General features: G+C 36.2%; 4 protein-coding genes across 10 annotated transcripts; 1 reads left to right on the top strand and 3 right to left on the bottom strand.

Annotated features, from left to right (window-relative positions):
• Positions 1-1,150: 1,150 nt before the first annotated feature.
• On the bottom strand, positions 1,151-6,933 carry LOC104236865 (uncharacterized). 6 transcript variants are annotated; one of them, XM_009790886.2, is made up of 8 exons: positions 6,566-6,933; positions 5,951-6,007; positions 5,698-5,763; positions 4,449-4,528; positions 4,268-4,317; positions 4,107-4,191; positions 3,906-4,004; positions 1,151-2,174 (listed from the first exon to the last, which is right to left on the bottom strand). In XM_009790886.2, the coding sequence occupies exons 1-8, from the start codon at positions 6,843-6,845 to the stop codon at positions 1,947-1,949; spliced, it is 945 nt and encodes a 314-aa protein (XP_009789188.1). In that variant the 5' UTR covers positions 6,846-6,933; the 3' UTR covers positions 1,151-1,946. The 6 variants fall into 6 exon arrangements, with proteins under 6 accessions (XP_009789188.1, XP_070020662.1, XP_070020587.1 ...); XM_070164561.1 differs by having other exon boundaries at positions 6,507-6,897; XM_070164486.1 differs by having other exon boundaries at positions 1,370-2,089.
• Positions 6,934-7,501: 568 nt separating this feature from the next.
• LOC104236863 (2-methoxy-6-polyprenyl-1,4-benzoquinol methylase, mitochondrial) lies at positions 7,502-15,738 on the bottom strand. Of its 2 annotated transcripts, XM_009790884.2 has the most exons (9): positions 15,649-15,738; positions 15,434-15,538; positions 14,307-14,433; positions 14,147-14,208; positions 12,619-12,777; positions 12,337-12,481; positions 9,711-9,782; positions 8,854-8,962; positions 7,502-8,123 (listed from the first exon to the last, which is right to left on the bottom strand). In XM_009790884.2, exons 2-9 carry the CDS (start codon positions 15,534-15,536, stop codon positions 8,004-8,006), a joined length of 897 nt encoding a protein of 298 aa, XP_009789186.1. In that variant the 5' UTR covers positions 15,537-15,538; positions 15,649-15,738; the 3' UTR covers positions 7,502-8,003. The 2 variants fall into 2 exon arrangements, with proteins under 2 accessions (XP_009789186.1, XP_009789185.1); XM_009790883.2 differs by lacking the exon at positions 15,649-15,738 and having other exon boundaries at positions 15,434-15,646.
• A 2,577-nt stretch (positions 15,739-18,315) lies between these two features.
• LOC104236862 (uncharacterized) lies at positions 18,316-22,368 on the top strand. The gene is made up of 7 exons (XM_009790882.2): positions 18,316-18,537; positions 19,352-19,524; positions 19,604-19,656; positions 20,308-20,428; positions 20,566-20,688; positions 21,748-21,910; positions 22,043-22,368. The coding sequence occupies exons 1-7, from the start codon at positions 18,391-18,393 to the stop codon at positions 22,226-22,228; spliced, it is 966 nt and encodes a 321-aa protein (XP_009789184.1). The 5' UTR covers positions 18,316-18,390; the 3' UTR covers positions 22,229-22,368.
• A 140-nt stretch (positions 22,369-22,508) lies between these two features.
• On the bottom strand, positions 22,509-25,037 carry LOC104236861 (upstream activation factor subunit spp27-like). Its single transcript, XM_009790881.2, has 2 exons — positions 24,583-25,037; positions 22,509-22,849 (listed from the first exon to the last, which is right to left on the bottom strand). Exons 1-2 carry the CDS (start codon positions 24,883-24,885, stop codon positions 22,724-22,726), a joined length of 429 nt encoding a protein of 142 aa, XP_009789183.1. The 5' UTR covers positions 24,886-25,037; the 3' UTR covers positions 22,509-22,723.
• Positions 25,038-25,415: the final 378 nt, after the last annotated feature.

The raw sequence follows: 25,415 nt of genomic DNA, 5'->3' as shown, positions 1-25,415 counted from the left end.
CCATGCTGGAAGCGCGTCAAAATTTTTTATAAGCTCAGGTCGGACGTGTTAAACTGGTGCAGTAAAAGTATAGTAAAAGTGTTTCGGTGGAAAATGACTTAGTTGAGGTGTTCAAGTGAACTTTCTTTGATAGTTTAAGTGTCTGTCTATGTATTCTGCCATTAAAAATCCTTGCATTGTTAATACCATTGTTTGCTATGCATTAGTTACGCATAGGATAATACTAATATGATGTATAACTAATACAAGTATGAATTAAACGTAGGTCAAAAAATTATACCAAAAAAAGAGATTAGTAATGCACAAAGCTAATGCTTGTATTATTATTTTTTATTATCTCCTACTAAACGACCCCTAAAGAAATTATGGCTATATATCAAAGCGTACTGCATCTTGCCGTTTAAAGAAGTTACTTATTAAACTGTTTAGCATGATTATTAGGTACATGATTTGCCGTTCAAACTTTTAGTTAGTCATCAGACGGTTAGTAGTTCACCAAATCCAAGGTGTGTGTATATGTGTGTGTCAACAACTCAGGTGAAATACTAAAGTCGGCTAATGATATAAGAGCCATTTTTCTGAATTTCCCCTTATACGCACTAAAAATATAGTAGTATTGTTTTTGGACCCTATGTTGAGAAGTGGAGTAAGGCTTCCAATCTTTCAATGTGTGATAGGTACGTTTGGATTCTCGGCGCTCTCTTTTTCTATTATGTCAGCGTAAAAAAGCGACGAAAAGTAAATTTTAAGAATAATAGTCAGTAAATTACGAGAAGTTATTATCACCAATAACAACACGTCTGTAAAAGCCCCATTAGGATTTAGGCAAGGAGCTATTTCCTTTCTCTTGAACCTATAAAGAAAAGTCAAGCTTACCATTTTACACGACAAAGAATTTCCAACTCGAATAAGTAAACTTGAACTTTCTCAAGACGAATGAACCAAGTACCAAAAAAACACGCATATGTATGTATACATTTGTACAACAATTTATCCCAAAATTTTGCTCGAGATCTAACTTTCAACGAACAAATTATGTATAATTTAAAGCTAAGGAACAAATTAGAAAATTTAAGCATAAATAAAAGTGGCATACTTTCATTAGAAAGTTGCACAATTTTAACAAAGGGTGATAATTGACCTTAGCATATTCTGAAGAGGAAAAGGGAAAAAGTTGAGGATTAATTGGAAGGACGAATACATCTCAATTCCCTTTTATTCCATTACAGAATCTGATGCAAAATATAGCAATTTTGGCTTTTCAGAGCCATAGGCCAACACTGTGACGCCCCATGGGTTCGGTTTAGGATGCCCTTAAGCTTGTTGGTCATAAACGCACAAAGCTGACAAATAAAGCTCCCAAAGCATGTCAAAAGAAAGATACCACTATCCCGCCTCTTTCTCGAATCATCACAAACACAATATTCTCTAACCAAAACCAGAAATGAATACGAATGTAATTCTAGACATGTCTATAGTTTTTAATTGAAAGCATTTTGGCTTCGGGCGCAGATGCCATCGAACAGGCTCTTTGCCACAAGATGGCAGTCTTAAAATCTCCTTCCTTGAAACCATCATTTTCTTTCCTTTCAAAATGTCAGGGAATTGACCTGTCTGCCCTTATTCCTCACTTTCACAACTTGACCAGTATCTTTTCCCAGTTAGCCAAAACACTTCTAATACCAACTAAAAACAATACATTTCATGGTGCAAACACAGACTGAAAAAAAAAAGAAATAAAGAGAGCTAGTGCTCATATGAGATGTTAAGTTATATGCCTTCCTTTTGAAGTGGCCTCACTATGCCATCAAGCAACCACAGCCACAACAAAAATAGATGTGTTGAAGGACACTTCAAAGATCTTACAAACTTTAATGTCTGGAGAAGACTAAGAACAAAACTGTGTGATCCATAATACTCTCAAACAGCAAGTTATGACCAGAAAATTAATGTTGAACTTTTTGGTAAACCCTTCTGTATATTTTGCAACCTTCAAATTCTGCATGGATCTCCCTCTCAGTCCTTATCCCCATTGGGTTGTTCAATACCCATCCATCACCATCACAAGGTAAACTTGGATCAACACTATCTATATGCACAAGTTTATTAGACACGTCATCAAAATAATTCCTCATGTCAACTGCCACGTCAAGCACATCAGATTGTATAAAGATCTGCCAACCATCAACTAGAAAGCTCAGGGTATAATGCAACAAAAAAGATTATGCATGTGATGCTTAGCAGATATCATAAGAGCATGCTCATTTTCATGCTTTTTGTTCTTACAAACATAAAATAAGATGAAAAGAAAGCGCAGTACGTTTATGGAATAGATTTGTAAGGAATTTGAAGCTAGATTTATTCAGACCAAAAAAAAAGGCAACCTAGATATTATAATTATCAGACAATTTGCTGGCTTTACCATCACTGCACTCACATTGAACGGGACGTAGCCAAAATTTAGTGGTTTTAGGGCATAACATCAAGGTTAGGTAATAGTAAACCCTTTTATCCATATATAGAGTAGATAACGACCTGTTAAAAACATTGTATTATGCTTTTCCACTGAAACCACCAAGAATTGACATCATGAATTATTGGTGACATCAAGCAAAATAATCACAAGTTTGGAAAAGGGGTCAAAGCCTAAAGGGATATGAGACAGTTGGAGCTAACATTTGGATACAAGTTCTCGATCATCTACTTTGCACAACCATGGACAAGTACATATGGCCGCATATCCCTTCACTCTCCTCTCCTGTCCCTGGCACCAATGGGAACAAGCGTATGTGTGGTTGTGCAATAGGTGATACCATGATGCTTCAACTTTAACTGGACTAACATTGATATATAAGCCATGCCAAGAATGGACATAGCTTTCTTAATAAAACTAGCTTTTAATTCCTCACATGAGAACATCATTCCCATGTTCTTAGGAAATTAATATGTTGTGTGCCATCTATCGTTATCTCTCTCCTTGGACTATGGACTTCGTAAACCACTCCATTTGCAGCAATATTTTCTTTTCAGCAAAATCTTTGCCTTCCACTAGCACCAAGATAAATGATATCACCTTCAAGCACTATAGCAGTTAGCTTCAAATTATTATTATTTGATCATGGTGACCCCTGTTTCACAACCAGAAAGGGTAACTCTTCAACATAACAGTAACATTTTGTATTTTAGTATGTCAACATTTTTTGATTGTCTCAACATAACACAATCATCTGTCAAAGCGACTTCAGAGAGCACTACACAGGAGATTTGTGGGTAATGGTACACCTTGAACAATTACTTAAAACCGTTTTTGCTGAAATGGAGTGAGGCACTGCAGGCACAACTATGTAAGCACACAGCTGCTGCACACATGAGAGCTCATCTTTTGTGTTTTTTTTTTTTTTTTTTTTTGTGTGTGTGTGTGGTGGTGGTTGGGGGGGGGGGGGTTACCTAATGTGCTAGTTAAAAGTTACTAGGATCAAGCATCCATTAGAGTTGTTAGCTGAGAGCAAGACTACAAATATATGAAAGTGAGATCATCAATCAGATGCAACTGTAGTGAAAACAGAGTCATCATATGTTACCTATGCTCAGTAAAAGATGCAAAATAGTTCTCATTACATTTTAAGACATCCTAGATCATAAATTTCTTTTTCCTTAAGATGATCAGCAAATGGTGTTATTGTCGAAATAGTTATACCATACAAGTCAGTTTTGAATTACTTGAAAAGTTCAAAACACTATGACACCAACTAATGATACACCACGCCCAGGTGCTACAAAGCCAAATAGAAGTTGGCAAACTGAACAATGCACAGCGACAAGCATCAACCAAGTATAGCAAGAGAAATCTACGCACACAGAATAATGATCAACTAATTTACACTCTATAAACTCCAAGCACGTACCTGTCCACCGTGTGCTAAATTATTCACAATGGATTCAACCAAAGGCTTCTGCACCACTCTTCTTTTATGATGTTTTTTCTTGAAGTGAGGGTCTGGACACTGCAGACATGAGCAACTAACCATTCAGCTTTAAGTGAACAAGAAGGTCATTGGCCCATCAAAAACATTTCTGCATACTTCCAGCATAAAAAGGGAACTCACCAAGATTGAAACTAGCATCAGTGGTCCAGGATATGTAGATACAAGTCGTTGGAAGGAAACCATGGCGTTGGTAGATATGAAATGTCTGCATTTGGATATCCATTAACAGGTTTTCAATAAACAGTTCTTAAGTGGTGTATCAGGATTTTTTCAAGCCTTACACATTTTTCAGACCCAGCTCATTTACCCAGTACTCAGCCCGTGTGACCAACTGCACAAGGAAAAGATAGTCTCAACCATGAGTACCACAGTATCACATTTTCAGAAGCCAAGAGAGAACAATTACCACTATATAAACTGAATGAAAGCATTTTGAACAGGGCAAGCTTATTGTCGACATACCTTAGGCCGAATTTCCAATCCCAGAAAATTCTTGGATGAAGAATTTCTTTTAGCTAGCCACATAAGAAATCTCCCACTACCTGGAATATGTTTTTCTTAGATCTATGAAATTACAAGATCATAGGACAATGGAATCTAAAGGATGAAGGGAAGAGAAAAAATTGGAAACATGCGAGATATATTTTGAGACACACACAATATTATATGGGAGTGAATGTTCAGTAATGGATATCCACAAGATGAGTGTAACAGAGATGTGGGTGATAGAAAAACGTGCAGTCATATGAGATTGGACAAATTATGAATACATCTGACAGAGGGCTGCAAACAGAACACATAGAGGATTTCATGAAGGTCGCTTCAAATGGTACACAGACCACGAAATAAACCAGTATGTAGGTGCGACATGTATTGAAGGTAGTAGAAGATTGGAGTCTGTCTCAATAAGCATAAAATTTTTGAGTCATTGCACATTTAGCTAGGAACATAATAAAGTGCAAGAAAAGGATCCAGATAATCGATATCAGCCAGTTGGGATTAATGCTTCATTGTTGTGCTTACACTCACATTAGCTAAGAACATAACAAAATGCATAATAAATAATGCAAAGTTTTATACCGTTGTTATACTATTTGATAATACCTCAGACCTGATAGTGGCAAAATGGTTAAAAGAAAACAGTTAACCACCCATATTATCCACTAAAAATGGGTTGGATAATGAACTTTTTAAAAATAGGTCAAATATGGATAAGAACCATATTATCCATTTAGAAAATGGATAACCAATGGGTAACTAATGAATAATCAATGGGTCTAACTTTTACATTTGTAAAGCCACAAATTGGGGGTTCTTCAAGTTAGGGAGAGTAGGAATTCTCCCAAAAGTGATCATATGCAAGAAGTTATGGATAATATGGTTACCCATATTATCCGCTGGTCAACTCGTTTTTTATCCGTATTAAATATGGGTCGGGTCGGATGATTTATCCGTTTTTGACCCGAATCATATCCGACCCGCCCGTTTGCCACTCCTACTCAGACCTAACGACACAATATGGCATAGGCATAAATTGCTATTCTATTTGTATAACCAACCATCTTCATGCAATTGGAAGCAAGTTTGTTACAGATAGCTATTGGACAATAATAAACTACTAGATCTTATATGGAAAACACGAAATTTATAATGAATAAACCATAAGTAACAATAGAATGGTGAAGAAATCAAAGAGCAAGCAGGTTCCTACCACTCCCAATATCCACCATCAGAGGCAATGTTGCATCCCTGAACACCTCCTTCCAGTTCGGTACTTCTGCAGGAATCTTCTCATGATAAATTAATACAACAAAACAAAAAAGAACCATTTAAGTAGAAAATTTATGTTCTATTCCATCCTGATTTCTTGTAGTCTAAAGTAAGTTTCACAAATTATAGCTGGGGTCCACGGGACTCAATAGGAAGAGAGAAGCTTCACATATACAAAGAGCCATAATGCGTACCATGAGAGCACGTCGCAGAGGGTTGACATGCGGCCTTATTCGAAGATTGCCAATATCCTATTACATCATATGATGAATGTGAGTATAAAAATGCACACATATATTGCAAGAAAATCTCATAATAGACACAATTTTATCAATCCATCAATTTTGCCTTCATCGTCATTAAAGTTATAAGATTTAATCCAAATAAATGACTTCGTCAATAGCTCAACTTGACCAACTTCTGGCAATACTTAAGTCACAGGAATATTAGAAAAATAAGGACAACAGCTCAGTTTGACCTAACTTTAGGCAAAAAAAGGTTTTTAAGTTTTATGCACCTGGGTGGAATAAAACATATATACACAATCAGGGGTGAGTCATAATGAAATTACCATTTACAAGTAAATTTCGATTAAGGATCAACTGGTAACATGGTAATAATGGTACTAACTAAACTGGTATCCCAAAGAATATTTACATTGCCAGTGTGTATAACTTAAATCTGAAAATAAATAAGATAACAGCTAAGTTTAGGCAAAAAAAAAGGTTGAAGTCTTTAAATTTGTCAAACCTCACAAAATAAGTCAGAGAGATTAAGGTCAGCATATTCTTTGTGTACAAGTCCATTACTTGCGATATGGTGTTGTTCATCTGTCTCAGCTACAGAACATGAAACAGCTGACACCCATGTGCAATACTTGGAACGGTGGCGAGAGGGAAAAAGTGATGGAGTTGTAGAAGGAACGAATTTGTGAAGAGAGTATTTGAAGATGATATGGGGAGAGGAAATGAAGAATGAGGTTAGAGGTTTCTTGGGTATGGTGGAGTATAAGTAGTAGTAAGCCATGGCCACGAAATGCTCAAATGTAAGGAGGGATAATAAGGGAGAAAAATGTAGATAACGGAACATCCGGTGTGAATTAAAAGATTGAGAGAGAGAGAGAGAAATAGATTTTGTGCACAAAGCAACTCAATCGATCACAATTGACTATTTGAATTGGCATTACATCAAATTTGCTATGTGTAGCCATGAACTGTTGTCAAATTAAGATCGACGGTTTGCCTACCTTGTAGCGATGAACGCGCCTCACACTATTATACCACATTGTTTGGATAGTTGTTATATGTACTAGAATCACAAGGGTTTATTATATGAAGCCTTACCTTCATTTTTACAAGAGTCTGTTTCCACAGTTCAAACCCGTCATCTCCTGGTTACATAACAACTTTACCAATTACACCAAGACTCCCCTTTAATGTATACAATATTTGAATAAATTATATTGTTTGTCATCGTTTCATGATTTCATGCACCAAGCCACCAACAATATAAAAAAGAAACTTGCAAAATTACAAAAAAAAAAAAAAGATACGAGGTAGAATTATTATATAAAAAAATATATGGTAAATAATAAAATAGAACTATTTAATAATAAGGAAGGGGAGGGAAGATAGAAACAAAAATAAGGTAACAATGCAACCACACCAAATGAGTCCTTACATAAAGTGGCATTTTTCGTCGTTACGTGACGACAAATTTAACGAGACAATACAATAAAATTTAAATAATAATCAAAACAAATATTGTATCTAAAGTAACAATACTATACTATACAATACAAAAGCTGCCAGTATATAGTTTACGAGGAAGCAACTCCATAGCATATTCTTCAATCTTCATTGTAAATTAAACTACAAATTGTGTTGATGTTTAAGTAATCAAGCTACAACACCATGCATTGTTGACTTTAATAGCCAACTTATTCAAACTGAGCTTCAGATCTACTTGATGAAGCTAGTTTCAAGCAGAAGAAAATTACTCCTATGAAGTCACAAACTTCTAAATTACGTAATATTGTTGTAAGCTATACTATATTCTTTGAAACAGTTCACCAGAAAGGCCATGCTGCTCCCAAAAGCATATCCATCCCAGAAACATATTAGAACACACTGAATTCCATCTTCGTCCATTTGCATCTATTTGGCTAAGGACCTATCAAATCGCGAATCTTAAACTATTTTTTCGTGATATCTTCCAGGTACCATGAAGGCCAAAACCAGTCCCACGTTAAATTTGAGAACGACTCTCAAACTTGAACCCCGAATGAATTGCCACAACTCCACCAACAAGGTTCTCGTATTCTACCTTTTGAAATCCAGCTTCCGCAATCATTTTGGCAAACACCTCCTGCATACAATTAAAAGCAAAAGGTAGTGAAAACGCTGAAGCACTTGCACAGATTGTAGGTGAATCTCTGGTAATGTTCCTAACATTGCTCTCACAGGAGTGGATGAATTCGGTTACAATATGTAAATGTAGTTAGAGTTTTGCATTGGTTTTTAGCTGTTGGATTGGGTTTGAGGAAGGACAAGGAAAGGAGAAAAGGGAGGGGTAAGGTTATGAGCAAAACGTTTCATTTACTTTCTGTGTCCAAAAGAGGACAGAATTTAAGGAAAAATAAACCATCTTTAATAAAATTTTGGTAATGCCCAAGGAGGCCTCAAACTTGTGTTCTGATTCAAATTTTTGGAGTTCACTTCATTTTTGTCTGAGACCTTCTTAGGCATTACCAAAATTAAAGACGGTCTATTTTCCTTTCTTTCTGTCCACTTTATTTTTCCACCTGCAATTTGATAGGTGGAAGTGCTGAACACGTCTTTTCACTTCATAGCCGAGCATCTTTTAAGAAAAATAACTTTTTAAGGAAAGACATCCGTCAATGATCACAAGAATTACAGTTTCACTGTACTGGGAAGATAAAGTACACTAACAAGCACAAGATAGGCATCTCAAACCGGCGAGAGATATGGCAATTCCCAGGTAGTGGCCAGACATAGCCGGGATTCACCAGGGTGCAATTACTGTCAACAAATTATCTGATGTTGCAACAAATGAAAGAAATTTCCACACGTAATACCTGTCGAGGGAATCGGCGGATGCTCTCAACCAAGTACTGGTAAGACTCTCGGTCACCTGTCACTAGCTCACCAACTGCTGGGATGACTGAGAATGAGTAGGCATCATACCTGAAGAAAATAAAGGGCATGCAAATTTGAAACCTGCAGAAAAAACTCGTACAAATGCTATCATACATAACGAACTCACAATCTCAAATTTCAATGCACCAAGCCCAAGGAATGTAGGAAAACCAGCATACTACGGAAGTAAGCTTGCATGGTACAAACAATGTTCTTTGCCAATGCACAACTTGATTTTTCATCAAATGACAGAGATAAGAACTGTTGCTAATATTGTCTAAATATTGATCTAATGAGCAAGGAATAGATATTTCGACTTCAAAATGAAATATCACAAGCAGCGAATATGAAGGCTTCAGTTTCAGTTGAGCAAGAGAATATATTGATTGTCCAAGTTCCAACAGGAGGTTCCACGCTGCTGAGGTTCTTGTACATGAAGCAGCCATTAAAAAGCAATTCAGAGTATATATCTATATAAACTTCAAAATAGGCCTGAGGGAAACATTTTATTTTATTTTCCCTAATTCCCCCGTACTTTGTTTATATTTGGCGAACAATTTCGCAAACAAAAAATCCCACTAAGTTGTCTTGGACGACACCATTAAAAGTGATAATCTTTGGAGCACAGCCACTACTTATCCAAACAAAGAAGGCGAAAAGGGGATAAAAGTTGAGATTTAATTGAGTAGGTTAAAAATACTCATGGACCTCTTATTGATGTGCTGTACAATTGCATGGTCATAATAAATAACTGAAGAAATATATGCCATCCAAGCTATGACAAGAAAAAACTTACAAGTCCTTATAAACTGGGATTTCGACGTGGCTTAGTTCAAGGCAAAGAAACCTTCCTCCCCTTTTAAGCACCCTGCAAATAATCAAAACCATCAAGTTTAGCATATTAGCCACCTGATGGGTTCTTGAGACAAGGAAAAAGGTATTTTGATCGCAACCAACCATATAAACCAAGCACTCACATGGGTTAACATTTCAAATCCTATGCATCCGTACTCTAAGAGATGGTAAAAAGGAAAAATTTAGCTCCTTGAGACTTGCTCTAACACTAGATGGTATCTCAAATTATCAAAGAGCATATCAACAACAACGACTACCACATGACAAGAGGGGGTTGGTCAGATGGTCAGCACCCCCCACCTACAACCCCAGAGTCGTGGGTTCGAGTCATCAAACAGCCAACGGAGCAATAGCTCCAAGCCTCCAACAAAGGGGGACCAAAGTGGAATTTAAAAAAAACGACTACCATATAGCAACAATACAAATTACTGTACCTATCAAGGTCCTGTGAGCTCCAACGCAAAAGGGGAAAAATTACTAGACTTGAAAGCTGAACTTTATTAAAGCCCCTATATTAACTTCTAAGTTAGGGGAAACATACTGTCTCCATCTTTTATACCACCATGAACTGATATAAGCTGGAGGAGACAACATTTAGAATATTTTTTAACCTGATCTGACTCTTTCAGAATTTGGTTTATTCCAGTTCTTTTCAAGGCACGCCTATTTATAAGTGTTAGACACAATATACCCCCGTTATCCCATGTGGAACAATCTAAGAATTTAAGATGTGTGAGGCACAATACACCATGATATTTGTCCAATTAGAGAGAAACGATCTAACTTAAGAATTCAATTGTCTAACATTATAACATGCTCCCACAAACTCGAAGTGGAAAAACCAACTAGCACTTGTTTATTTTGAGAAATAAAAAGTAAACATCACCAGAAAATGTTGATGGAAAGACGCCGAAAAATCTCCAGCCACTGGAATCTCTCCGTAAAAATTATTGCCAGAACGATGGATGGAAAGGGTGCACTGCGGAGTGGTCACCAAAAAGAATGGTGCCAATAGAATAATTACATGAAAGAAATACAGTGCCACTGGAGTGTCGCCAGAAAGAGCCGAGGGGCTGCTAGCAAAGAGGCGCCGCACCATTAGATAGGTCATCAGAAAGAACAACACTACTGGAACGATCTCCAAAAAGAATCACCATGACACCAGAGCAATTTCCAGAAAGATGCATGGACCATCAAAGCGGTTGCCTCAGTGCCGCCAAAATGGGTCACTGCAAAGAGGCACAATGCCTTTGTAGCGATTCTCGGAAGAGACATGGTACCACAAGAATGGTTGAAGGAAAGAGATGCTTGCCACCCAAGCGGTCATTGGAAAGAAAGAAAGCAGACGAAACTTTGGTTGCACAAGCAGCATAAGGCCGTACGCCGGAAGGTGAAGGTTGCATAAGCCTACCAAAATGGTAGAAAGTTCTGATAACATGTACGAAAAATAAGAGAAGCAAAGAAGATGCATTGATGAACTTGTGACATGAATAAAAGAACAACTCTTTGTATGTGTTAGATGCAACACACCCGTGATATTTGTCTAAGGTGGGCATTTAATAACTAAACTCATTTAACACTCTGACATCTAAATCTTCAAATAGAACTTTAGCTTTTCGAACAAAAGGAGCCAACGGAAATCTCCTCCGGCATCATGAATTAGTAAGATAAAAGGGACAAAAATCTTAGTGAAAATCCAAATCAATCTAGACGCGTAATGCAATCACCAATTGGAGATCGCAATGTGACTAATAGAGGTTGAAAGAGTTGTTAGATCCATTTTTTTGATGAAGTAATAGTTTTATTACTACTAGTTGACATGGGGAAAGAAATCTCGTGTACAAGTGGCAAAAAAAAATGGACAATCTAGACACAAATATGAGTCCCTGCAAATCACACCCAATCATCTATGCTAACCAGAACCTCATGGGTGCTCAACAATTAACCCAAAAAAAGGTTCCATTAATTTATATAGAAGATTTCTTCACCCCCTTCAAAAGCCCTCATTTCTTTCCCTCCATATTGTCAAAGCGGGAGTTAGTGGTACTATGTTAGATCATTTGGAAGTAGCTAGCATCTTTCACAAGCACATAATAAAATACGATCACGCAACCAGTGAACTATGCTACAAGCTTAACAAGATTAGCATCGACTCTATGAATCCTGAATGACATTCCGTTCTATACACTTTTTTTATGAAAGAGATTTTTGTCTGGACCAACCCTTAGGACCAACCGCATCCTTCGAAACTCGGGGATAATAGGCCCGCCTCTCTATCCTTCTCCACTTAAATACCAGGCTTAGTTCGCATGGCTCAAGGCTCGAACCATAGACCTAAGTCACACGTCCTCAACCTTTGCCACTTGAACTAAGCCCGGGGGGCCAGCCCGTTCTATACACTTTTAAGAAGAAAGAAGAAGAGAAGATAATCCAGATAAACATTCCAAACTCATAATGATAAATATCAAAAAATCATGAACACTCATTTGATCCTACAAATCAACCAAGTTATCCCTATCTAAATCCTTTCAACCACATACAAGAAATAAATATCTCAGTGAAATTACCTATATGCTTCTGCAATAACTTTCTCTATGTGTGTAACATTCCGAATACCAAAAGCAATCGTGTAACCATCCATTGAGTTGTCTTCGAAGCTCAAGGCTTCTGCATCTCCCTCCACCCAAACGAGAGACTTCTCCCGTCCAAAACCTGCATATGTTAGAAAAAATGATAAAAATGAGGTCTAACAATAGAATTCACTTAAACTTTCTCTACTAGAAACCCCAAATTGACATCCAACCATCCATGGAGTGCAAAAAAGACGGAGCAAAAATAAAGGGATTTACCTCTCTCTTCAGCCCTCTTCTTACCAACTCCCAACATGTTTGCATTGATGTCACATACATAAATTCTAGTATCTTCAATCAGGTCATCATCAAGAGCATCTTGCATAGCTCTGCGTTTGACATTTTTTATATTTTCAAGGATCCTGAAAGCAACATCCCCTGTAAAATAGGAAAGTTTTTCACTTAAGCGGATAGGCAGAAATACATACATAATTTATCACTACACGAAGAGAACATACTGAAAGAAAAACAGGCAACAAAATTTATATGCTGCGTCCAAGACCAACCCAAATAATTGAGCATGCCAGTGGGTATTTACGTAATTCACTGCTAATGCAAACGAATGTAATTCAGTATGTTCTCTTCGTGTAGTGATAAATTATGTATGTATTTCTGCCTATCCACTTGAGTGAAAAACTTTAACAGGCAACGAAATTTATATGCTGCGTCCAAGACAATAGGGATAAGACCATACGGAAGAATGAACCATAAAATGCTAAATCCCATCACCTAAACATCCAAGCTAAAACCAACCCAAATAATTGAGCATGCCAGTGGGTATTTACGTAATTCACTGCTAATGCAAACGAATGTAATTCAGCCAATCACAAGTTCAGTCATCGACAACAAAGTTCCAAATACATGGATCGCCTTTGATTGCTTATTAAGACTTATCTCTCCCTCCCCTTAATCCATCCCCCCACCCACCCACCCACCCACAGGAAAAAAGAATATTAGAGACAACATAGACATAAAACAACAACGACAACAACAACTAAGCCTCAATCCCAAACAAGCTGGGGTTGGCTATATGAATTCTCACTGACCATATTACTTCATACAAATTCATCTCATGCCAGTACTATACAGAATAATAATAATAATAATAATAATAATAACAATAATAATAATAATAATAATAATAATAATAATAATAATAAAAGTTCTTTATATTTCTACTAACATATAAATCTCCGAAAGGCTAAACAACTCCTAGAAAAGCATAAGACGTAAAGTAAAAGTCCTAACATAACTAAAACATATCTCAACTAATAGGTCTCGCTTATATAGATCTTTTTCCTTCACTATGCCTTATCTTTTGCTAAGTCTACACGGATCTCAAGGGACATAGATGGAAAAAGATTTTTAAAAAATACATAAAAGAAAGACTTATAGAAATATCGGACCATGTACTTAATTCAGGTTGAAATAACGGAAAAAATGGATAGACAGCTCCAGGGTTCAAACTTTATAATTCTGTTCTTTACTTCCATAAAGACAAGAAATTCTAGCTAGATAGTTAGCTGAAGAAGGTGCAGATAAAATGCAGGTCTTTTTGCAATGCTCTTCCATTTGAAATTAAAATAGAAAATTTTCAAAGACAAACTTTTTTACTTCTACCCTCTCCTGATCCGCTAAAAGCATTTTTGTTCACTAGTCTCACTAATCAATGGTGCTTTCATTCTTTTTAATCCAAGTTTTACATAATCACATAGCACATATCAATGTTCAACACCAAAAGCATCACCTGTTCCACCAGCCACATCAAGATGCTTCATTCCCGGAAATGGATTCAACTTCGAAACCAATCTGGCAAGAAACAAAGAATAAAGGAAACAAAGATATAATCAGGAAATGTTTCCATTTCAAATCTGATACTTTTCCTCTCTTTGGGGTGGGGATCTAACCTGTCCTTCCACAAACGATGCAGTCCACAACTCATTAGATCATTCATGAGATCATAGTTTGAAGCAACACTGGTAAAGACATTCCCAACCATCTTGCTCTTTTCTTCTTCTGGTACTTCCTTAAAACCTGGAACGCAAACCTTGAGATTCCTAATTGTACCATAAACACAAATATAAATCTCAAACAAAGTAATGTCGACATGGGATTGTTTCAACCAACCAATGGAAAGATTGGGAAATTTGTTTATGCAACATAACCCCATTAGCTTATAACCCTTTCACCTTTAGTAGGGAAACAGGGAGGAGAACAGCCCACCTTCCTCACAGTCATCAATCACTCTGTTTAGCAACATCTCCTTAAGGGGCAGCAGTAAGGAGGTTAACCTTCTCCCGTTCCTATTTCTTTTAATTTCATCTTGTATTTCTGCCTTGTGTCTTGAAAAGTTTGACGATCTATTCGCTAATAATGGTTTAAAAATTTCCAAATTTTGGTCATCCAACTTCCTAATGCAAGAATCAGCTAAATATTTTTTTACCATTTACATGTGCTTCCCAATAGTGAAATGTAAGTGATTTACCAAAGATATTAGTCATCAACTTCAACAAATGGCTAACTCAAACAGAAGAAAGCTGCAAAAACTCATGTTTCCCACCCCAAAAGGTTGAATTAGAAAAATCAAAGAAAAGAGAAAGCTTTGTCTATGCTCAAAAACAATACATTCAAAAAAGTTCTCTTCTTCTAAGTTCAAGAACCATTATGGCTAAAAAGTCGCCTTCTCAATAAAAACCCACCAAAACTAAATCATATGGATCTTCGTTCCATAGTTAGATGAAAGCATAAGCAAGTTGTGCAGTAACATTCATTTGAAAAAAGAATAATCCTTATAATGCACCCACATACAACCACAAAATTATACAAGATGTAAATATGCATACAGAAAAATAAACAATAAAACAACAACAACTACGCCTCAGCCCCAAACAAGTTGGGGTCGGCGATATGAATCATCATTCCTTTCATTTAGCTCAACCCAAATCATCATCATTAACAGTAGATAAACAATAGTAAATGAAAATTGAACAAAAAGATTGAATTCTTTATGCAAGAGAATAAGGATAAAACTGACCAAAACTGGTGGCGTGGGAGTGCAATGTGGAGGCGGGGCAATACATTGAGGACAAGTTCTTTCTCCTCAAACTACGAGCAACTGATCGTACCAACGTCGCCATTACTGATTAAAAGATGATGTAAAAAGCCAAAAAACAACACCCTTTTGAATAGAAAAAAAATGAAGAATCAATGAAGACAGAAAAACACGACGAAAGTTGAGAATTTGGGTACCGCCTAAACATGAGAATACTGAGAGAAACTTGCTGCCGCTCCACAGACTAATGGGTCGGGTATAAAGTGGGTTTGGGTTCTCTATTCTTCCCGGAAAATAAGAGAAAATGACAAAAGAGTCCCTTATGTTTGGAGTAGATTCAAAAAACTACCTTAAATATATTTTCAGCAGTTTTAGTCCTTTAAGTTTGAGAAAAGTGAGCTCTTTTGGTTATGTCTAATGTTATATTTAATGGGACTGTTAAAAAATTACCCAGAAAATTGAAAAAATTCTGTCAAATCCCAAAATTTGTAACACCAAAAACTACATAAAACATTGAAAATGGACCAAAAATAGCAGAAAGTGCACTTAACAACTACACCAGACATAAAAAAAGAAATAGACAAAAAATAGCAAACACTACAAAAACTACACTTTCAATTAGGGCTGGGCATATATCGGGTAAAACCGATAACCCGAACCGTTAATTTTTTATTGGGTTATCGGTATCGAGTTATTGGGTTAACGGTTCAATAACGGTTTAGAATTTTTTTACTATTGGGTTATCGGTTCGGGCTTCGGTTTGCCAATTTTGTTAATGGGTTAACCGATAACCCAATAACAATTAATAAAATTATGACTTTATCCTTAAGTATATACAAATGCTAGGGCTTCAGTTCATTATCTCCTATTCTTTCTCAACCCCACTTTTCAGTTGCTTCATCTTCATTCTTCATAGACCTTACTAGTTACTCCTAGCATAAGTCTTTAGTATGCTATATGTGAATTCTTCTCTTTTTTGCTTAACTCCGGTGAGTTGTCTTTTCTTTTTTGCTTAACTCTAGATTTAGTTATCTTATCGGGTAAACCGATAACCGATTAATCGATACCCGATAACCGATATCTTATCGATTCGGTTATCGGTTTATCAAATTTGTAAATCGATAATCGGTATGCTAAACCGATAATATTCATAACCGAACCGAACCGACCGATGTCCACCCCTACTTTCAATTGTGAGTTCACATTAATCTTTTTTTTTCAAAATCTCCTTTATTAAATCTAACGGAAAGAGTTGTTAAATATTTAAAGGAGAAAAGAATATATACTTTTGCCAAATTTAAAAGACCAAAATTACTCAAAGAATATTTAAGAGTCTATTTTGAAAAACATAAGGGACCATCTTTCGTCATTTTCTCGAATAGTTAACGTCAAACTTTGGTTTCTTTATTTTGAATTTAACTTACACACTTTAGAGTTCATGATGTTTTATATGTTAGGATATGCTATAAACCATGCGTATTGTTGTAGTATTTTTTATGGAACAATTGTTTATTTGTTTATTCAATTCAATAAAGTTTTATTTTAAATAGATCATGTATTTATTTGTGTGTCTGCTACTTATATAGTCTAGATTTAGTGTATAGAGTTTAGCTTATACACGGAAGATTAAATCATCGGTTCTTATAAGTCATAAAGTTTATGTTCACAATCTAATGATGGAATTGGACAAGCCATCGGAATGGTTGTAGCACAAGATTAAATATAATTTATCTTGATTATGGAAATGGTTTAATTCCAACTTATTGTGCTAGTACATTTTGTATGTATTGAACGGATCAAGTAGAGATAGATATTTTATATTGACTTAATAAAATAATTTCTCTAGTCCATTCAATGTACTTATACTCTTAATCTTGATATAATTATTATTAGTTGTGTATATCATTTATTATTTTGATTTATTAAAAGGCGAGATTCTTTCGTGGGTGAATAAGCCTGGTAAGTTGGACAATGATGATATACATTGGCGAAGTAATAATTAGTTGATAGAATCCATGTCTCGGTTTTTTGAGATTGATCATACTCCTTTATGAAAGCTTATAAGTTTTCATGTGTAAACCCGGCCGGTGAATTTTGTATCCGACATATGAAATAAGTTAAGTGAAAGTCTAAAGGAAGTAATCAATAAATTAAATTGTCAGTAATTTAATTTGATTGGTTAGTATTTGAATCTTAACATGGGGAGTTAAATAAGGTTTTATGGAAGAATTTTGAAATTGAACTAAGGAGTGCAATTACGAATTTTTAGTAGAATAATTCGTAATTTATTATGGTAGAAATTAATTTCAAAATTTCGAAATTAATTCCATAATAGTAAGTCTTGTTAATTAAATTCTGTGGTCCCTACTGTGCCTAAATAATAGGAAATAAAAGGAAATATTTCCTTAGTGGAAGAAGAAAACGTAACAGGTTTTGGAAAAGGGTTTTAACCTAAAAAACGTAGTTATATATAAGACCGTGGAAGGTTGCTGAGGTCTTGCAATTCTGAAACTGGAGAAGGATATCGATTTGCTTTGTTCAAGTTTCAAGAGGTAACCCTACAACATTCGTATATGCTAATTGTTTAATTCACACGTGAATAAGATATTGTGATTGGTTCAGCTGCGATATATAATCCAACATTATACATTAGTAATATATAAAAAAAGTTACATCATTTACTTTATTGTCTAAATTAGACAATTAGGCTGACAATACACAATTACTCTATGTTGTTGCGTGTGAGTTTAATTTGATGGGGTCATCTTGTGTGTGCACATAAGTTAAACTCAGATATACTATAATTGAAGTAGTAGTATGTATAATATAACAGACTCACAGGCCTATCAAGTTTGAAGCAAGAAACAACCGTGGGAAAATGAGGACCACAAATAAAGCGGTTAAAACGTTTGTGGGCTGAAGAAGCCAAATGGGGGAAGATGGCTATGGCTGTAACATGGTCACCTTCCATTTCACCTTACACATTCATTAATGCTACTCCAAAACGCTGCTCTGCTATTTCTCAAGCTACTGACTTGCCAACAACAACCACTTCTTCCACCATTCGCCCTGCTGTTATTCTTCCGGTTTGCATTCTTTTCTTCATTCCCATTCTCACCCTTTTTGTCTCTATATTTTATTTCCTCCCTAGGAATCCAATGTTGTTGCTATTATCCCAGTTTCTTGGAAAATTGAGTTCCAAAGTTACAGCAACTCCAAATTTTGAGTAAAAGCTTGGTCTTTAACTGTGTAAGAGCCCGTTTGGCTTAGCTGATTTAGACTAGCCGATAAACATTAGGTGCTGAAAAGCACTTTTAAGTGCTTAAGTGCTGAAGCTGATTTAAAAAATAAGCAGTTACATGTTTGGATAAAAGTCCTGAAATAAACAATAAGCAGATGAAGACCAACTTATGGCTTTTGGCTTATTTTTGGCTTATAAGCACTTAACTTATAAGGACTTTTAATTTTACCAAACGCGTAGATAAGCTAAAAAGTGCTTATAAGGCAGTTTAACCAGCTTATAAGCTTAGGCAAACACCCTCTGTGTAAATCTAATCAATTATATTGACTATCTATTTGTTACTATGTTGAATTTGTTCTATATCAGCCTTCTGGGATTCTTTTTATTCCTTTAATGTGAGGAGCACTGGCGAGCCAGGAATTTTCTCATGGTCTTCAAACCGACAAAGGGTGTTCAATATATGTTATATGCGTTTAAAACCTAATATTTTACATATATATGCAGTATAATTTTCTTACGAAGGGTGGTCCCTTATCAAAGTGTAGCTTCGCCCCTGGGGAGGGACTGGTTGCAGAGTATTATTCAGACTTGAGCCATGGGTGAGGAGATACCTTTTGCGGTAACTGATAATTGGGTATATCATTTGTTATCTTCTTCAGGGGTTAGGGAACAATACAAATGACTATGAGAAGTTGGCTCTTATACTGAAAGGCTATGGAGTACCAACAGCAATAGCAAAAGTTTCAAGAATTGATTGGCTGAGGAATGCTGCTGGTTTATTGGACTCAAATTATTGGCGTGGCACTCTTCGTCCTCGGCCAGTGCTTGATTGGTAATAATCCTTACAAAATTTTATGCTTAGCAGCTATCAAGCCATATTCTCTTATACATTAAGGAGAAAATTTGGCCAGGTACCTCAAAAGAATTGATGAAGCCGTCAGTGAAGCAAAAGAATTGGCTCAAGGTTCTTCATTTAATTCGCTTTCTCTATTATTAATCTTAAATTTTTCGTTTACTTAAATTTGGCCAGCTTGTTAGGCTACACATTTCACTCAATCTAATAACATGTGGATATGGTCACGATAAGTCATTTTACTGTCTCTTTCTATATGCTGCATCTGCAACTGCAATTAATAATCATTAACTTAAACTTTCTTGTAGACTGGTTATGGTCTTGTTATTTCATTTATGTAGTATATAGTACATCTCTTAATACAAACATGATATGTATTCTGGCATTCCCGTTTGTTTAGACGGAAATATTCTCCTACTTGATCACTGACTTAGACCAAATTTGCGCATTCTGACATTGAACATAAGGCCACTATTCTCTATCCTATCTGCAAATTCAAGGTAGCCACAAGTCCAAACATACTTCTCCCCAAGAAAATACTTGATTTTGGTTAACCTTATTGCCACGTCCTTGTTTTTCTCTACTTCATTTTCCTAGGATTAAAACTCCAGCTTTCTATGCACTTCTTATAGCTAAAATAGTTGTTGGTGTTTTCTTTTACAGATTCTATAAATATGAGCGTTAAACCTTGATTGACCTACACAGTCCTCTTTACTTAACAGGGCATGTTGCAGTCCCATAATCCGGCCACATTTGTTGTAGGTGGGAGTGGAAGTTTAACTTTGATTGGGCATTCAGCTGGAGGATGGCTCGCACGTGTCTATTTGCAGGAATTTGGCTTCTCAGATGTTTCCTTGTTACTGACGCTAGGAACCCCCCACCTGTATGTATAAATTTATTCATTTATAATATAGTCACCTGGTGTATCTATGCAGCTATTACTACTAGATTTAATAGATGGAATATCTTAGGGAGCTTGTTCTGCATAAGCCTAACACTGATATTATTTGGTTTCATTAGGCCACCACCTAAAGGTTTGCCAGGAGTAATTGATCAAACAAGAGGCCTCTTGTATTACGTTGAAGAGCATTGTGCAAAAGCTGTCTATTCTCCACAACTTAGATATGTATGTATAGCAGGGAGGTAATATCAAATTTTGTTGTTCTGTTCATGTGCTTGATTTCTAGTGCTTCTTGTGAATGATCAATGATGTTTTCACTGCAATGACACATTCATTTCATTTAGTTCTTTTAATGTTCAATGATAGTGAAGGGGATTGTTGAAGAAACTTAACTGTCTGCTTTAGTTGCAATATAAATATGGCAGTATTAATGATGTTAAAGTTTCTAGTTATCCAAAAAAGGATGTATTTGAGTTTCTTCTCTCATTACAATTGAGCTTTGCAATAGTAAGCTATCTTTAGACCCCATCTTTGTTAGCTTAATTAATTTGGGAAAGGTTTCCTTTAATTTTCAACCACCCTATTTGGGAGGGTATATTTACTGCATAAATTTTAATGCTTCAAAACCTAATAACATGTGACATATCGTGGTTTAATTGCAACCAGCAAGCATAGAGACCGTTTTCACATGGCAAAACTATAATAACAGAAGTGGTTACTGGAAAAATTATGGAAGCTCCTATCAAAATGCTGATAGAACTTTCCAGTCTTTCTTTCTGATGCCATAGGATAGCCTGTTGAAGGAGTCGATTGAGTCTATATGATTTGCAAAAAGTGGCAGCACACTACAATAAGCAGCAGATGAAGCAATATGACATTATGCCAATAGTTGTGCATGCATTTAAGAATGAAACACCAAACACTTTACCGTGGGAATGAGTACTAACTTGCTTGAGGATCGCTTCCTGCTTGATCTGTTTATTGACATACAGACTGCCCGGAAGATCAAATTAACAAGGTCGTATATAATTCAAAATAAGCTAACACTATCTAAACTTTTTGCTGTCTATTGGAGAAAATATTGAGATAAATAACATGGATGATGTCTATCTAAGCAATTATTATAATGATGGTGTCCGGGTTAGTTTGCGTGTACCTCGGCTATTCCACCGAGTACCTGGTACCAAAGCTTAGGCAGATGAGAAGAAATCACCTAACATTTTTTGCCTCTATTGTGATTAGGAATCATTTCTTAACCTAACGCCTTATTGAGAAAAACTTAATGGATTTCACTTGTGTAGGTATATTCAAGGGTCTCGTTTCCTTGGTTCAAGTTCAACATACAGTTCTGAAGTGGAAGCTAGTGTTGACCAGCCAACGTCAGAGGTTGCTGCAGTAAGCAACACAAATCCAGAAACAGCTTCCACTTTCCGTGCACGGTTTGTTGGTCAAGGCTACAAGCAGGTTTATACCACAGGCGCCCTTGAGTTTGATATTGCTCAAATTACCAATCTATATACTCCTATCATTTAGTTTCAGTAGCACATGAGCACATATCTGTTATTTAAGTAATCTAACAATCTGATAATTTGTCAGGTTTGCGGCCAGGCAGATGTCTGGGGTGATGGAGTTGTGCCAGAAGTCTCAGCTCATCTAAAAGGTGCACTTAATATCACTCTGGATGGAGTTTACCATTCCCCTGTTGGCTCTGATGATGCTACTAGACCATGGTATGGTTCTCCTGCTGTTGTCGAACAATGGATCCGACACCTGCTTGTCTGACTGTATAGTTCATGGTAAATATAAAGCAAATTTACCCTATTATTTGTGACAAATGCATTATTTGTGGCAAATGGAGAACATTGTTCGTAATCACATTGTGAGCCAATTAATGAGATCTTCCTCAAGGCTGTTATGAATTACCCCTATGCTTGATTGCTTGTTATTATGCTTTCCAATCTTAATCAGCAGTGAGATTGACGAAAGTCATAACTTTCTATGAGCTGTTGAAATTCTTTGTTATCATGTTTCATTAACTGTCACTTGTGTATGCAATGGACAATACAGGAAAAGCATTCATTACATTTCACTGAAGTAAGAAATGAACATACATTGTTAAAGAGCCAATAGTCTTTCTGCTTCTTCCTACTTTACTTTTTACAAGATGTCCATCTAGAAAACTAAGCACACAAATTGCAAATCAGAGTTTAATGTCAAGAAGGCAAAGTAGTTTATGTACAATATCAAGAGTCGAGCATGGATGATTTGACGACTACTTCAGTTAGGCTTCACGAAATGAGCAGACAGCAACTTGGAAATCTCTAGAAACCCCACTTTGTCCTTCCCTCCAAATATTGTTTTGAGCTTGTGATCGCAATTGATTTCCCTCTTATTCATGGGGTCCTGCAGGCAGAGGAAAATTGAGAATTTTCAAGAGATGATACTAAGAGTCTGTGTACTATGTGTACTACAGCTCTAAAAGCAATAAATGCTTTGCTATTTGTCGAATAAAGACGGAAGAAATATTATTCCAATGGGGAAAAGCAATCAGCAATTAACCTCTGGAGAACTCTGAGCATCATTTCCCTTTATTATGCACATAGCAATAGAATAGATATCTGGAGGCAAAAGATGCAAATTTTCAATATTAGTTCTGTGACTGGTTTGGATGGAGTCATCTAAAGCATTTGCTAGGTAGCGACTTTATCTCCCATTCACTTATCAAAGAAAAGAAAAAGAGTAGTCCTATTTGACCACTCTCATTACAGAAAACAAGTTAAGAGTATAAGAGAGCTATGAGCGAAGCTAAGAAGGCTATTAGTAAAGCTGGAGGGGAAGCCCTAGATGCCATGTATCAAAAGCTAGGAACACGAGAAGGGGATAAAGAAATGTTTAAACTAGCACGATTGATAGAGAAGAAGATTTAAACCAGGTGAAGTCTATAAAAAATGATTCTCAACGAGTGTTGACAGGAGATAATGAGATCAACAGCAATAAAGAACAATGAGTCCGTAGATAATGAATTTCTCATAATGGGCCGGGAAAGGCTGACAAAAAATGTTCTGAGCCAGTTAACAAAAAACAATGGGAGACTTGACACAACTCAGTATCTATTTTGTTCTTTAGACCTGTTTGTTTCTTCTTCGTCCTAGCATGGCTTGAACTAATTTATGACCGGAAGCTGAGACCTGGAGTTTTCATGTCTTAACATCAGAGGAAAAATATATTAAGTGGAAATTGATCTCTATTCCTATTGGTAAATAACTCAACCTTTAACCAAGTGCATCATTCAGCCTTCTTGGAGCATGGTTGCCAAAGTTAATACTATATCAAATTTTTTAAAATATGTACATAAAATATTTAATTTTGCGGAAAGACCATGGGTTCACGTGCCCCATAATCTCCCTTACGAATTCGCCCCTGCTTAATATTGTTATACATTCACCAGCATATACACAGCTATAGTGTTATTTCTATCGGTGATGACAGTAGCTGCTCAACCTTGCTTTGCAAGTCATATTACTTCAGACTATTCCAATGCCTAAGTGCTACCAAGGGAAATAAACTGCCTTCTGGGCACAACCAAAGGTATTTTCATGCTTCAAGTTCAAATAGGTTAGGATATCATGAACCTAGAGGCTCACCATGCACACATTTCATATTGGAGAAAGCACAAAATTCAACAGATTTGAAATCCTTAGAGGAACTAAAAGAGTGCCAAAATGTAATATCAAATGGAGCATTCTTGAGGCCAAACAACAACCTTTTAGCTCCAACACCAGCAATATTATTACTGCAATACCCCGAGGGAGTAACACTAGTACATTTCATTTCTATTTAATATGACACTTCTTCTGCTCCGAAAAGATAGACACTTTACTACGTCTGGAAACTCTTTAATCTTAACCTTCTCAGTAAACTTAACAGCTTGTCTTACAGGAATTGACATAGCATGTTGAACACCACTGATACTTTTGAAAAATTATACTAGTAGTACTATATATATATTTCACCCATGTGTAAAAAAAAACTTTCTTTTCCTAAAATATATGTCTAGACAAACATCACCATATAAATTCTAGAATTATTCGAAGAGTAAATATACTCAAATAGTATATCTAGAGAGAAAAGGGTACCTGAAGATTGTGGAGTTTGATGTAATCCCAGATTTTCTTGACAGCATCGCCGCGAGAAGTCTCAGAAACTCCAAGAAAGCTATGAAGTGTCGGCGAAACAGGGGTTACCTTAAGAAGACCAGTGGGTCGAGCCGAAGGAGAACGACCCTGCTTCCCTGCTGATGTCGACGATTTCGAGGTTGTAGCAGCAGCCTTATTCTTGGAAGCAGAAGAAGATGCTGCTTTGGGAGATCGGGTTGTGGCTTTTGCTGCCTCAAGCAAAAACCTGCAGCCCCTGAAAGCTGCATGTCGAAGAGCAGACATTTTTACTGACTTAGCTCTTTTGAGTGAAAAGATGGGTCTGGGTGAGTTTTTCTCCCTTTTCTGTTCTATAGGCGAAAATCGTTTTCCCCCAAATTTTTAGTCCAGATGTCAGTCAAACTCCGCCGTTAAGAGCATAGGTGTAAAATAACCATACTATACCTCAATTCAGACAAAATTTTATTTTCTCTCTAGTTCTGTCATTTTAGTCGATTATATTTATTAAAATTGCTAGCTTTCTTTTACTTCACTAACTCAGCACACTTATAATTTATTGACAAAATAGTCTCTGGACCACTTAAATTTATACCAATTTGTTAGTCCGATAAATAAATTTATAAGTTTCTCATTTAAATATTTACAAACGATTTAAATGATGTGGCCCAAATACGTGCAAATCACGATACAGAGGCGCATGAATATAACAGTTTTAATTATAAAAATGTTAAAATCAGAAAAGAAAGCAAATAAAAAGGAAAAACAAAAAAGAAATTACAAAAGCTGAAAACTCTCACCGCCCCATGCCCTCCATT

Source organism: Nicotiana sylvestris, chromosome 1 (genome assembly GCF_000393655.2).
Source record: "Nicotiana sylvestris chromosome 1, ASM39365v2, whole genome shotgun sequence".
Classification (NCBI taxonomy): Eukaryota; Viridiplantae; Streptophyta; class Magnoliopsida; order Solanales; family Solanaceae; genus Nicotiana; species Nicotiana sylvestris.
Note: the sequence above shows the minus strand (reverse complement) of the source record. Positions and strands in the feature narration are given on the sequence as shown.